This window comes from Anomaloglossus baeobatrachus, chromosome 8 (assembly GCF_048569485.1).
Source record: "Anomaloglossus baeobatrachus isolate aAnoBae1 chromosome 8, aAnoBae1.hap1, whole genome shotgun sequence".
Classification (NCBI taxonomy): domain Eukaryota; kingdom Metazoa; phylum Chordata; class Amphibia; order Anura; family Aromobatidae; genus Anomaloglossus; species Anomaloglossus baeobatrachus.
In genome coordinates, this window is record NC_134360.1 from 99,622,435 (window position 1) to 99,637,784 (window position 15,350).

Consider the following 15,350-nt stretch of genomic DNA (forward strand, 5'->3'; position numbering starts at 1 on the left):
AGTATGTACCACCTTATCCAAATCTGCCAGTCCCACCATACCAGATGTTTTCTTCAGCAAATGTTAATGTTGCTTAACCACCAAACCCACGGACACAAACTTTTTACCCTTTCCAACACACCTGTTCCCCTTTCCACCAGCATCTGTCCTTTTTCAACTCAGTTTGTATATGACCAAAAATGCAACTCTGCAGAGACACCGTACTCAACGTTGTCTCAGCACAGCAGCCAGCCCTCGGTCCCTCAGATGTGGACAAGTAAGACCATTTCCTCCTATCGATGAAAAAGCGTTGAGATTCACTCTGTGCACCACTGGTGTTTAGTGGAAAAGCAGATGTAAGATTGCGTACCACCTTCTGCTGATACTCCTGCATACGTGCGTTCCTTTCTATGGCAGGAGTTATTTCGCAAAATTTTGTGTTGTACCGGGGATCTAACAGTGTGGCAACCCAGTAGTCAGCATGACTTGTAATTCGTACAATCCGAGGGTCATGTTGTAGGTAGTGCAGCAAGAAGGCGCTCATGTGTCTTGTGCATCCAGGAGGACAAAGTCCTTGGTGTCTTGGTGGCGGAGAGGTGAGAATCGTGCCTCCTTCCTCTGCCCTCTCCCCACAACCTCGCACAACCAAAATGTGAGCAAGCTCTCACTAATCTGCTGAGTCTTCCATGCCCATCGCCAGTTCGTCCTCCATTTCTTCCTGGGGTCCTGCACCTTCCTCAACTGTTTTGCTGATACTATGCTCCCTTGATAATCCCTCTCCCCCACCGTACCATGACTGCCGACAAGGTGCCGCTGAACGTCTGGACCTTGTAGATCTTGTTATCCCTTCCGCATATGACTCCTCCAGTACTTCCTCCCTTCCTCTTGGACCAACACCTGTCTCCGAATAATACTTAGTGTGTTCCATCATGTAGATGACCAAAATTGTCACGCTGAGAATGTCATCGCCAGTGTTAAACATCTGCGTCGACATTTGTAAACTGTGTAGAACGGTGCATATGTCCTTGATCTGACACCACTCCAGCAGCGTGATCTGCATCACCTCTGGATCAAGTTAGCCCAGGGTATACGTCATAATAACGTATTTCAGCTGGGCTCTGCGGTGCTGCCACAGACGCTGCAACATGTGCAGATTAAAATTCCTGCATGTCTGAACATCGCATTTCTGACGTTTAACCGCCAGACCTTAAGACTTCAGGAGTGATGAAAGTTGTTGAGCTACTGGGTGGGAACGATGGAAGTGAGCACATAGCGAGCGTGCCCGCTGTACAAGGCCATGTAGGCCGGGATGTTGTTTTAAAAATTGCTGGAGAATCAGATTAAACACGTGAGCCATACAAGTCACGTGTGTCGCATGGGCCTGATGAAGGCACGCTGCCATGTTTGCATCATTGCCGCACACAGCTGTTAAGTCACCACCGTAGTCCGCTACGTCAATTTGTACTCCTGTCGCAAGGTGACAACGTGTTCCTTTCGTGCATAGTGCTGATGATGGGAGAGGAGTCGACGCCAGCGGTGCAGGTGGACACAGGTTATGCTCACCCACTGGGATGCGTTACCTTGACAGATGCAGAACCACAGGCTGAATGCAGGTGGTGGGTATCTCACAGATGAAGTACCATCATTCAGCTACAACCAATGGGAAGACACAACACCCTTTTTTAGGCCCCTCCTGTCTGAAGACCACTGCCAGACATAGCTATGAACCTCTGGTTACTGTTACCCCCAGTTTAGTTTTATGAGTTTGTGTGCTTGTTACCTGACTACTTTTCCTGCTTGCTGTTTAGGTACCTCGTTGGCCGATTTGCATTTCACCTCTGCTTGTTTTCTGATGAAGTCCTGTCCCTCCCATTCTGTTCCTCTTCCTCAATTAATGTTTTGACCCTGCATGACTACTATTCTCTGAAACTGCAGCCTTTCACAGGTATTGATCAACTTGGGCCCTGTGTCATTCAACATCACTGTATAGGGATTAAAGGGTTTCAGGGTTCTGGGGGTCCAGCTTGGTGAGTGGATTCCCTCTAGCCTATCCTTTACAGCCCGTCTGAGTGTGTCAATCCAGGCAGGCGTTACACCGTGCCCTCGACAGAAGGACATGTAGGCCGGGATAGTGTTTTAGAAATTGCTGGAGATTCGGATTCAACACGTGAGCCATACAAGGCACGTGTGTCACATTGCCCTGAAGAAGGGCCGCAGACTGTTTAGCATCATTGTCGCACTCGGCATTCCCTGGCTGCTGGGTGAGTGGAGACAACCATTGATGATACTCGGTCTCACTCTACAGAGCTAACCGTCCACAATTCCTCAGCGGTGTCTCACATTTCCCCTACATTTCAAAGTAAACATTTGACCGCCTGATGGCCTTGAGCTCTGCTGCCAGCATAGTAAGGAGGTGTGTGGGATTCCTTGGGCGCAGTTACAAGGAAGGGTGGCCTGACCACACAGGGTTTGGGCTGAGATGCAGCAACAACACGAGGTTGATGAGGCAGAAGCAGTGGAGGAACTTGTACATACAGAGGAAGGATTTAAACACACAACTCGTGGGGACGGCAAGACTTGTACAGCAGACACTTCTCCATCTATCACCATAGCTACCCAGTGCCCAGTCAGCGACATGTAACGCCCCTGTCCATGCTTACTGTTTCAAGTATCTGTGGTGAAATGCACCCTGTCACACAGAGTTTCTCAAAGAAGCGGTGATATTTGGTGCGACATGCTGGTGTAGCACGGGCACGCCTTTGTTGGAGAAGGAGTGGCGCCTGGGCATCAGCTGTTGGGGCACTGCGATGGGCATAAGGTCTTGAAAATCCTCGGTTGGAAAGGCAGCATTTTGGTAGCCAACAGTTTGCAGATGCAGAAAGTCAACCTCTAAGCCATGTCATGCCCTTCTAAAAGCATGTAAAACACAGCAAGGGGACTCCAACCAGTGTCTCCCTCGTTTCCACTAATTGGGCCACACACACCCCACTTGACTGACATCAGTTGATCCCCCTTTTGAAAATGAAAAAGATGCTTTGCATGAAGCACTCTGAAAAATGCGCATGCCTTTGGCCTCCCCTGGCTGACCCAGGGGAAGAAAAGTCCTCTGAGAGCCATGACTAGTTCATCTTGGTTCTTTTTTCAAAAGCGAGGGGACTCCAACCAGTGTCTCCCTCGTTTCCACTAATTGGGCCACACACACCCCACTTGACTGGCATCAGTTGACCCCCCTTTTGAAAAAGAAAAAGTTGCTTTGCATGAAGCACTCTCAAAAATACGCGTGCCTTTGGCCTCCCCTGGCTGACGCAGGGGAAGAAAAGTCCTCTGAGAGCCATGTCCACATTGTCAGTGGATAGACACGTGTGCTTATCTGCCAGCAGACCCCCAGCAGCACTGAAGACAGGTTCCGAGAGAACGCTGGCTGCAGGACACAAGATCCCCAAGGCGTACGTGGCAAGCTCAGGCAATTTATCCAGATTCGAAGCCTAAAATGAGCAGGGCTCAAGTTGCACAGTAATGGCATCGATGTTTCCTTGCATATACTCATATATCTGTGTCTCCTCCTCTTTTTCCTTGTCCAGCTCTTTTGTTTTCGCATGAGTATATGTCCTTGTCACTTTCCCATGTGTTTGTGTTGTGTTGTGAGTTGTTTGTCACCTTTTGGACACCTTTGAGGGTGTTTTCTAGGTGTTTTTATGTGTTTGTGATTGCCTGCCATTGTTTCCTATGCGGTTCGAGTTCGGTTCGCCGAACCGAACTCGAACGAGACGCCCATTCGGCGAACCGAACTCAAGCTGAACCGCGACCGGTTCGCTCATCTCTAATAGGGAGATCAATAAAGCACCCTTTAACAGATAGAAAAACACAGGCCAGCTTACAGCTAATAGCATATATCTGGTGCTGACATACCTGGAAGGGAAAGGGACCTGGAGACACACAGTTACCCGCGGGTAACATGCATTATCCTGGTCGGTGAAATTGTGGCGCTCCATCATCTATTATATTTAATGGGGTGCTATATTGTCCATGTACATTGTACATTTGGTCAATCATCATTTTTGATTGTTATTTGGTTATTATACCTTGAGTACCTGGATATATCTGCTGCCCGCAGTCCCACTTGTAATTGTGCCGCTCCTCACCTACCCTGGTTTCAATAAAGATATCACCTTTCACTATTGGGCGTTGTGGTCATACATTCTTTGTCATATAATAATTAGCGACTCGCCTGGGTCCTATTCTCTAATACCATGAATTCTAATTATAATAATAATAATAATAATAATCTTTATTTCTATAGCGCCAACATATTCCGTAGCGCTTTACAATTCAGGAGGATCATATACAAACAAGTAACTAATTATATAGCTTCTTACATATCAACTTGATAATCATGGTGAGGCTGTGTTTTTTGTTTATTAATGCTATAGTATTGCAGGCTAAAGTTCCCTAAAAAGAATAAAAACTAAATTTAAAAAAAAGTTTTTTAAAAATACAGCTTTTAATAACCCCCCCCCTTTCCTCCAATTAACGCCTATACGTCCCGAGTCACCTCCCTCCCTTTAATGCGGGCTCACACGGCGAGTCCGCATTATTCCCCGCATGTGTCTGACCTGATCCGCAGACATGTTCAGCTAACAGGCGCAAATGGATTGGAGATCCACGCGCTTCTGTTAACTAGTTAGATTGCACTGTCAAACTCTGACTGCGGGATTTGACGTGCTCCAGCGGGGATCGTGCCATTCCCCACCACTATCTGGCCCCATGACGCCATAACTGGATGCCAGTGGGTTGCCATGACAGCGTGGGGTCAGTTGATGACTCCTGTAGTAGAGCACCGGCCATCACAGGAGAACACCATTCCTGCTGTTCAGAGTGATGCTGAAGCATTGGCACATTTAGCTTGATTAATATGCCCATAGTATAAAATGTAGACACTGTACATGACACATTCTGCAGATTTAAAATTTGATGGTCAACTTCTTGGATTCTGTAAACTGAAATTCCTCAATAAATCCAAGTAATCCTGCAGTGATAATACTTCTAATTGAATATGAGGTTGCTCACAAAATGAATAGTCCTATTATGTTTTTGAATGTGTAATGGCTTTCTAATGATGCCAGACATTAAGATGCAGATTCTGGCTGTGTAACACAGAAGGCGTTTTTCGGGTATGATGTTGTCTGAGCTCCTAAAGGGCCCGTTACACGCTATGATATATCTAACGATATGTCGTCGGGGTCATGTCGTTAGTGACGCACATCCGGCATCATTTGACATATCGTAGCGTGTGACAGCTGTGAACGAGCAAAAATACTCCCCTTATCGTTGCTTGTTGACACGTCGCTCATTTTCAAAAAATCGAACGTCCTGTGTATATATACTTTGTCACTTTCCATGTGTTTGTGGTGTCTTGTGAGTTGTTTGTCACCTTTTGGACACCTTAGAAGGTGTTTTCTATGTGTTTGTATGTGTTTGTGTTTGCCTCCCATTGTTTTCAATGGGGTTCGAAAGTGTTCGTCAAACATTCGCCGAACTGAGCCGCCGTTCGACGAACCGAACTTGAACACTAGGGGGGGTGGCTCAACACTACTCTCTACCCCTAGATCAGTTGATGGTGGACCTTTCAGAGGCCAAGTGTTCAAACTGCAATCCAAAACCCAATTTTTCTTACTGCCAACAGGACAATTGAACCAATTCTATTATGTAAACAATAAATTGATTTTAAACTGACGTTTGCAGTCTTCTCTTCCCTTCAGAAAGGATTATTAACGGGAACTTGTCACCACATTTTTGGCCTATAAGCTGCGGTTACCACCACCGGCCTCTTATATACAGCATTCTAACATGCTGTATAGAAGATCACAGGCCGCTGTGAGAACATAAAAAACACTTTATAATACTTACCTAACGGTCGCACGAATGGCCATGTGGGCGTCTCCGGTGCCGTGGCCTCCTCTTTCGGCCATCTTCGTCCTCTTTCTGAAGCCTGTGTGCATGACGCGTCTACGTCGTACACAGTTCCCGGTCCTGCCAAGGCACACTACAATACTTTGATCTGCCCTGCTCAGGGTAGATCAAAGTGCACCCACTCAGGACTTGAATGCCGGCGAGTGTGTATGAAAACGGAGATAAAAATTTTCTGTACTGGTATATTTTTATTCCCTGAAGAAGAAGGCAGTGTGCCTTTGAAACGCGTTGGAATTGACTCAATAAAAATATCTAAGGAATCTTCAACAGTGTGGTTCATAGCGCGGCTGAAAAACCCGTCCCTTTTTATCTCCGTTTTCAGTTACTATTTCTGACGGGGCCGCAGCTGGAACCAGCTCAGCACTCCCATACGCTATTATAGGGGTTGTGACTGTCACAACCAGACCAGGTGAGTGCATCTTTCTTTCTTCTCATACCCTAAATATCGGGTAAGACCCTATTGCGCCCTTGTTTCCCCCACTTCAGATGGCGAGTGTGTATGACGTTGGACGCGTCATGCACCGCGGCTAGAGAATGAGAACAAAGATGGCCAAAAGAGAAGGCGTTGGCACCGGACTACAGAGACGCCCATATGGCCAACCGATCGACCGTTGGGTAAGTATTATAAAGTATTTTTTATGTTCTCACAGCGGCCTGGGGTCTTGTATACAGTATGTTAGAATGCTGTATATAAAAGCCCGGTGGTGGTGGCCGCAGCTTATACGCCAAAAAAGTGGTGACCGGTTCCCTTTAAGCTCATGCATGCTTATCATACATTGAAAGTAAGTCATTCCCACTGCCCTTTCCTGACACAGCAGTTAGATTGATATTTATGGAAAAAAATGCAGAATTTTAGATAGGTGGATAGATTGAGGGATAACTTGATGGATTTAAGCATGGAATGCTAGCAGATTCCACCCTGAAATCCACATCTACATTTCAAAGTGTTAACATCTCTAAATTCTATAAAGACATATGAGTCGACCCCTTCCCCTTCATTATGTAGCAATGATCCCCAATCTTGGGCTACTTCCTGTTTAATCTGTTCCCCATCCTGATATAAATGTCCGACATTAGTGATATCTATGTCCACATCATGGGCCCATCCTAGTATATGTCCCCATTATTGCCTCATCCTGGTAAATGTCTCCCATCCTAGTATATATGTCCCAGTCATAGCCTCATCATGGTATATATCCCAATCAGAAACCCATCCTGGTATAGATGTCCCCATCATTGCCCCATCCTGGTAAATGCCCATCCTGTCATATACAGTACAGACCAAAAGTTTGGACACACCTTCTCATCGCTAGAACAACTGTTAAGAGGAGACTTTGTGCAGCAGGCCTTCATGGTAAAATAGCTGTTAGGAAACCACTGCTAAGGACAGGCAACAAGCAGAAGAGACTTGTTTGGGATAAAGAACACAAGGAATGGACATTAGACCAGTGGAAATCTGTGCTTTGGTCTGATGAGTCCAAATTTGAGATCTTTGGATCCAACCACCGTGTCTGTGTAAGGGCTAATTGACTAAGAAAGAGAGTGATTGGGTGCTACGCCAGATGACCTGGTCTCCACAGTCGCCAGACCTGAACCCAATCGAGATGTTTAAGGTTAGCTGGACCACAGAGTGAAGGTAAAAGGGCCAACAAGTGCTAAGCATCTCTGGGAACTCCTTCAACACTGTTGGAAAACCATTTCCGGTGACTACCTCTTGACGCTCATCAAGAGAATGCCAAGAGTGTGCAAAGTAGTAATGAAAGCAAAAGGTGGCTACTTTGAAGAACCTAGAATATAAGACATATTTTCAGTTGTTTCACCCTTTTTTAAGTATTTCATTCCACATGTTTTAATTCATAGCTATGATGCCTTCAATGTGAATCTACAATTTTCAGAGTCCTGAAAATAAAGAAAACTCTTTGAATGAGAAGGTGTGTCCAAACGTTTTGTCTGTACTGTATGTCAACATCATAGCCCCATTCTGGTATATGTCCCCCATCCTGGCATGTATCTACCATCCTGGTAAATGTCCACCATCCTGGCATATATGTCGAAATCATAGCCCCATCCTGGTATATGTCCCTCATCCTGATATATGTCACTCCATCCTGGCATATATGTCGACATCATAGCCCCATCCTGGTATATATGTCCCCATCATAGCTCCATCCTGGTATATGTCACACTATTCTGGTATATGTCACCCATCCTGATATGTCACCCCATCCTGGCATATATGTCCCCATCATAACCCCATCCTGGTAAATGTCCCCCATCCTGGCATATATGTCCAGATCATAGCCCCATTCTAGTATATGTGTCCCCACCATAGCCCCATCCTGGTATATAGCAACCCATTTTGGTATATGTCACCCCATCCTGGTATATGTCACCCAATTCTGGTAAATGTCCCCCATTCTGGCATATACTGTGTGTCCCCATCATAGTCCCATCCTGGTATATGTCACCCCATTCTGGTAAACATCCCCCATCCTGGTATATATCACCCCATCCTGGTACATATGAGCCCCCATTGCACCGCACACAGTAAAAAGAAAAAAATCATACTTGCTTTCCTTCTCCCGCTCCACCACTGCTCGTCTGGCGCGACCACAAGACGTCATGATGCTGGCGCCGCCGCATGACCTTATGCAATGGTGTAATGATGCTACCAGGCCGAGGACCTGCGGCTTAGGAGAGTGAGTGTCGGCAGTGAGTGAGTAATGTCTTCTTCGCTCCCACACAACTTTGAATTGCTAGCGCCATCGCGCCGGCAGTACTCTGAGTGAGGCGACGACTCGCGTGCCAACAGAGAGAGCTCTGCGTGTCATAGGTTTGCCATCAATGCCTAAGATCATGCTGCTCACAGATTTCATTGCAAAAATCTGGTGACAGATTCCCTTTAAGCATTCTATCATCCTGCCAAAAAGTATAATGCTGACATAAAGTGCACATATGGTAAATATTATTTATTAACTTTTTTTGTGTGGTATGTTGGTTTTAAGGGCCTGAACATTTAAAGTTTGCACTTGGAAAAAATGTTATATTTTAATCAAATTTCTACTATTTTCATATACAATTCTTTTTGTCCTAAATTTACAACTACCATGAAGTTCAAAGTCATAAAATAAGCTAATACACTGGGATTGCTAGACATTTTTTAGAGTTGTTGTCACATAAAGTGACACTTGTCAGATTTGAAAAATGGAGCTCAGGAAAGCAAATGCTGGCCTGAATGGTAAAGTGTTAATAAAGGGCTGTCCAGTATTGGACAAAACTTTTAATTCTGTAATACTTTAATACATTTTGGTTTCACCTTTTAATGTTTTACAATATGTTTTGGTTTTTTTTGTTGTTTTAGTTTGGCCATGAAAAACTTAATCCAGAGAAACGGTCTTTTGGAAGCTTGTTCAATATTATTCATCTTCTCAAGCAACGCATTAGGTATGCTTCGTTTGTGTGACACCAGCGCTTTATGACTCTAACAGAAGAGATACAAAAACCAGGATAATTGTGGTATACTCCGCGCTGCTGTACAAAGAATCACTCCAAATAATAAAAGCCATGTGGATGGTTTATTCTGTGCGTTTCGAAGAGATATCCCTTGTTCTTCCTCAGGAAAATCCACCGATATTTTTTATCGGTGGATTTTCCTGAGGAAGAAGAAGGGATATCTCTTCAAAACGCGCAGAATAAACCATCCACATGGCTTTTATTATTTGTAGTGATTCTTTGTACAGCAGTGCGGAGTATACCACAATTATCCTGGTTTTTGTATTGCTTCTGCCTTTGGCACGTGTGATCGGCCTGCAGCTGTTATATGTCTCTATACTGGTTGTGAGTCTCACAACCTCTCCAGGTAAGCGGTTTTCCTATTAAAAAGTCACCATATTTTACACTCTATCCGTGAGGCTCATAGGAGACTGCAGTTTATACTGTATTCTTCAATGCTATAGTATTGTAGTATGCAAGCGATTGCAGGCTAAAGTTCCCTAAAAAGAATAAAAACTAAATTAAAAAAAAGTTTTTTAAAAATACTAATTTTAATAACCCCCTCTTTTCATTCAATTAACGCCTATACGTCCTGAGTCACCTCTCTCCCTTTAATGCGGGCTCACGCGGCGAGTCTGCATTATTCCCCGCATGTGTCTGCTGATCTGATCTGCAGACATGTTCAGCTAACAGGCGCGGATGGATTGGAGATCCACGCGCTTCTTTTAACTAGTTAGATTGCGCTGTCAAACTCCTGACGGCGGGATTTGACGCGCTCCGGCGGGGATCGTGCCGTTCCCCACCACTATCTGGCACCATGACGCGATTACTGGATGCCAGTGGGTTGCCATGACAGCGTGGGGTCAGCTGATGACTCCTGTAGCAGAGCGCTGGCCATTACAGGAGAACAGCATTTTTGCTGTTCAGAGTGATGCTGAAGCATTGGCACATTTAGTTTGATTTATATACCCATAGTATAAAATGTAGACACTGTACATGCTGAAAATCCACAACAGGTGCCACATTCTGCAGATTTAAAATTTGACTGTCAACTTTTTGGATTCTTTAAACTGAAATTCCTCAATAAATCCAAGTAATGCTGCAGTGATAATACTTCTAATTGAATATAAGGTTGCTCACAAAATGAATAGTCCTATTATGTTTTTGAATGTGTAATGGCTTTCTAATGATGCCAGACAGTAAGATGCAGATGCTGGCTGTGTAACACAGAAGGCGTTTTTCGGGTATGATGTTGGCTGAGCTCCTAAGCTTGTATACAAAAACAAAAAGGCACTCAACATTGGCTGTACGGCCATATCCAATACAGGAAGGGTTTATAAAGTATCAGGCATATGTTAAGAATGTGAAAAACTAAAGATGAAAATAATATGGACGTATACCCTACTGTAACTAAATAAAAGCATAGTGCATATAAATAATCTCACCGCGACATGGTGTACCCAAATCAGAACCTAACACACTCTAGTATTAAAACCTTACCATGGGTCAAAACAGACCTCAATCTGAATAAGGGCAGAGAGTGACTGGGTCCCGAATATGGACACAGAGCAATGGGAGGCACTATTGATGAAATGCACAACTCGCTGAAAAGGGGGCCACACCCTATTTGTACTATTTTAAAAATGTCTATTCTAAGTATACACCACGCCACCACTCTTTCTTTTGTTGGCTTAATTTGTGACTAAACCGTGCATACTTTTTAGTAAGACATTGGATGCTAGGCCATGTCCGTTTTCTGATAAGTCATATCCATTTTAGCAAAGTCACACCCCCTTGTCGGATAAGGCGCAGAAAGTGTCCAAAACATATAATTAATATAATGCCAGCCATCAAAAACAGATTTAGTGCTCAAAGTCCAAAATAATTCAGGTACATTTAGCTTGAGAAATCTCCCCCAATGTTCTGGCTAGCTTAATCTGCATAAGAAGGAGTTTAAATGCATACTATCAAATACTAACACAGTATGCAGTAAATTATAATATTAACAATATTATAAACAATATTATACAGCATGAGATCACAGCTGATTTCTTCTGGGAGATAAAATATTGCCCTGTTTATGTTTAAACATGTTTTACCTCACAGAAAGAACAGCTGCAATCCCTTGTTGTCCTCCTGTGTGTATCCTGTTTTGCTTCCTCTCATGCCCAAGAGCTGTGGTATATGCAGACCATGTTCCTGCTCGGTCAGAAACCCCTATTACAAAGTATAGATCAGGGGCACGTGTAAAAAATTATCTTCATAACATTTTTTAATGGATTTAATTGTGGATCTTTTCTATTATTATAAGATACTAGAAGGTGGCCCGATTCTACGCATCGGGTATTCTAGAATTTACGTATTGTGTAGTTCATGTATGATTTTTGTTATATATATATATATATATATAGAGAGATGTTGTTGTCTGTAGTTACCAAGTGTTTGTGTAGGCGCTGTACATGTTCTGGGTGTTGTCTGGGTGTGACGGGGGGTGAGAGCGGTGTTGTATGTGTGTTGCGTGTGTTGCGCTGTTTGTGGAGCGCTGTGTGTGTGTTGCGCGGTTTGTGTGTTTGTGGTGTGTTTTGGGGGGAGGTATGTTTTGTGCAATGTGTGTGTTGTGCGGTATGTGCGTATATTTGTGTGTGCCGCGGTGTTTGTGTGTTGGGTGTTGTGTGTGTGCAGCGTTGTCTGTGTGTGTGGGTGTCTGTGTAGGGCAGTTGTTTGTGGTTCCCAGTGTGTGTGTGTGTGTGTGTGGTGTGTTGTGCAGTGCGCGCGCGTGTGTGTGTGTGTGCATCAGCCTCTCTTCTCTCAGCCTACCTCTCCCAGCCTCCCCAGCATCAGCCTCCGCCAGCATCAGCCTCTCTCCTTCCAGCCTCCTCCAGCATCAGCCTCCCTCTCCCAGCCTTCCCCAGGATCAGCCTCTCTCCTCCCAACCTCCGTCCTCCCAGCCTTCCCCAGCATCAGCTTTCCCCTCCCAGCCTCCCTCAGCATCAGCCTTCCCCAGCATCAGCCTCTCTCCTCCCAGCCTCAGCCTCTCTCCTTCCAGCCTCCCCCAGCATCAGCCACTCTCCTTCCAGCTTCCCTCAGCATCAGCCTCCCCTTCCCAGCCTTCCCCAGGATCAGCCTCTCTCCTCCCAGCCTCCTTCCTCCCAGCCTCCTTCCTCCCAGCCTCCCTCAGCATCAGCCTTCTGCTCCCAGTCTCCCCCAGCATCAGCCTCCCCATGCATCAGCCTCCACCAGCATCAGCCTCTCTCCTTCCAGCCTCTCTCCTTCCAGCCTCCCCCAGCATCAGCCTCCCCTTCCCAGCCTTCCCCAGGATCAGCCTCTCTCCTCCCAGCCTCCTTCCTCCCAGCCTCCCTCTCCCAGCCTCCCTCAGCATCAGCCTTCCGCTCCCAGTCTCCCCCAGCATCAGCCTCCCCAAGCATCAGCCTCCACCAGCATCAGCCTCTCTCCTTCCAGCCTCCCCCAGCATCAGCCTCTCTCCTTCCAGCCTCCCTCAGCATCAGCCTCCCGTTCCCAGCCTTCCCCAGGATCAGCCTCTCTCCTCCCAGCCTCCTTCCTCCCAGCCTCCCTCAGCATCAGCCTTCCCCTCCCAGTCTCCCCCAGCATCAGCCTCCCCAAGCATCAGCCTCCACCAGCATTAGCCTCTCTCCTTCCAGCCTCCCCCAGCATCAGCCTCCCCAAGCATCAGCCTCCACCAGCATCAGCCTCCCTCGTCCCAGCCTCCCCCTCCCAGCCTCCCCCAGCATCAGCCTCTCTCCTCCCAGCCTTCCCCATGATCAGCCTCTCTGCTCCCAGCCTCCTCCAGCACGCCGTGCTCCTCTGCCGACACTCACACACCCGATCGCATCCACTCACACACACCCGATCGCATCCACTCACACACACCCGATCGCATCCACTCACACATACCCGATCGCATCCACTCACACACACCCGATCGCATCCACTCACACACACCCGATCGCATCCACTCACACACACCCGATCGCATCCACTCACACACACCCGATCGCATCCACTCACACACACCCGATCGCATCCACTCACACACACCCGATCGCATCCACTCACACACACCCGATCGCATCCACTCACACACACCCGATCGCATCCACTCACACACACAGACACTGACGATATCGCACATACGCGCTTATACTCACAACATCCGGGGATATCACATGCTTCTGGCCATGTGATCCTCCGGCAGGTCCTGGAAGATCACAACAGCACAGTATCGCCGCCGAGAAGCAAGCGATATCCCAGGATGTTGTGAGTATGTGGATGCGATGTGATGTGTGTGTGTGAGTGAGTGTGATCTGATTTGTGTGTGTGTATGTGTGTGCTGTTATGTGTGTGCTGTTATGTGTGTGCTGTTATGTGTCTGTATTTTCCGCCGCTGCAGGACCTTGATGTGTGGATGCGATGTGATGTGTGTGTGAGGTGTGTATGAGAGTGAGTGTGAGCCGGTGTACACTGGTAACTATGATACACATCGGGTAACTAAGGGACCTTAGTTACCCGATGTGTATAATGGTTACCAGCTTTCACGGCCTCCGTGAAGATCCCAGCATCGCAAGGTTGTGTGGCGCTGCTGGGATCCTGACGGAGCCGGTGTAGAAGCAAGAGATATCCCAGCATGTTGTGATGTGTGAGGTGTGTGTGTGAGAGTGAGTGTGATCTGATGTGTGTGTGTGTGTGTGTACTCACCTGGGAATCGGGGCTCCGTGTCAGTTGGGCCAGAGCGAGAGGCCAATCCGTGTGGGGGGCGGGGCCATGGCGAGCCCAGCGGCCAATCAGTCTTGTGTCACCGTAAGGACACAATTTCGGAGCATGACAGACAGACAGATAGACAGACAGATAGACAGACAGATAGACAGACAGATAGACAGACAGATAGACAGACAGATAGACAGACAGATAGACAGACAGATAGACAGACAGATAGACAGACAGACAGACAGACAGAATAAGGCAATTATATATATAGATATTGATTAAAATGTACTTTGTTAGTGGAAAAAAAACACCTTTTAATTCTGCTCAATCTTGACATATTTAATATTAATATAAATAATATGTTAATATTGAGCAGCAATAATTTCAGCCTTTTAATTTGGTCTTCCACAACAGTCTGTGTCTCTCACAAGGCCCCTCTGGATATATAAATGCCTACTCTTGTGACATATTGTATTTTTTCTTATTTAATTCACTATAAAGTGTTGTTTGTTATTCACATGTATCGTATATGTTTGTGTCTTTCTAGGCGTTTAGGATTTTTGGGTCTTTACAAAGGTCTAGAAGCAAAACTTCTTCAAACTGTTTTAACGGCGGCACTTATGTTCCTTGTTTATGAGAAACTGGCCATACTGACATTTCGATTTATGGCTCTAAAAAGCTGATAAAGAAAACTGAAGACGATATTTTAAATGTTTAACACTACAACTCTAACATGGGAAGAAAAACATTGTCTTAATAAAAAAAAGTATCTTTTTAATTTCTATGTGTATCTTGTAATTTTTTTTGCTTTGCAAACTTATGCTTTTAAGTCAATGTTATAAAAACTGTTCTTTAATAGAATAAAGTATAATGATTAGTTAAAGGAAACCAGTGGGCTCTTGTCTTGTATACAGCATCCTAACATGCTGTATATAAGAGCCCAGGCCGCTGTGTAGAACATAAAAATCACTTTATAATACTTGCCTAACCGGTCGGTCCGGTGCAGACTAGTCGGATGAGTGTCCCCATTCTCCGGCTGCAGTGCCTCCTTTTTCGGCCATCTTTGTCCTCCTTCTCCTGTAGCCTGGGTGCATGATGCGTCCTCAGTCATGCACAGAGGCGGGCCTTGAGGTCCTGCTCATTCGCACTACAATACTTTGATCTGCCCTTCGGGGGGAGCTGGAACA

At 45.9% G+C, this 15,350-nt stretch overlaps 1 protein-coding gene across 2 annotated transcripts in view; it reads left to right on the forward strand.

Moving 5' to 3' along the window:
• The window catches only part of SLC25A17 (solute carrier family 25 member 17), a 131,911-nt gene extending 116,970 nt beyond the window's left edge, over window positions 1-14,941 (forward strand). For both annotated transcript variants that reach the window (XM_075321918.1, XM_075321917.1), the window contains 2 exons: window positions 9,311-9,393; window positions 14,711-14,941. In XM_075321918.1, coding sequence (XP_075178033.1) covers window positions 9,311-9,393; window positions 14,711-14,846 — 219 coding nt within the window. In that variant the 3' untranslated portion in view covers window positions 14,847-14,941. The remainder of the gene's footprint in view (window positions 1-9,310; window positions 9,394-14,710) is intronic.
• Window positions 14,942-15,350: the final 409 nt, after the last annotated feature.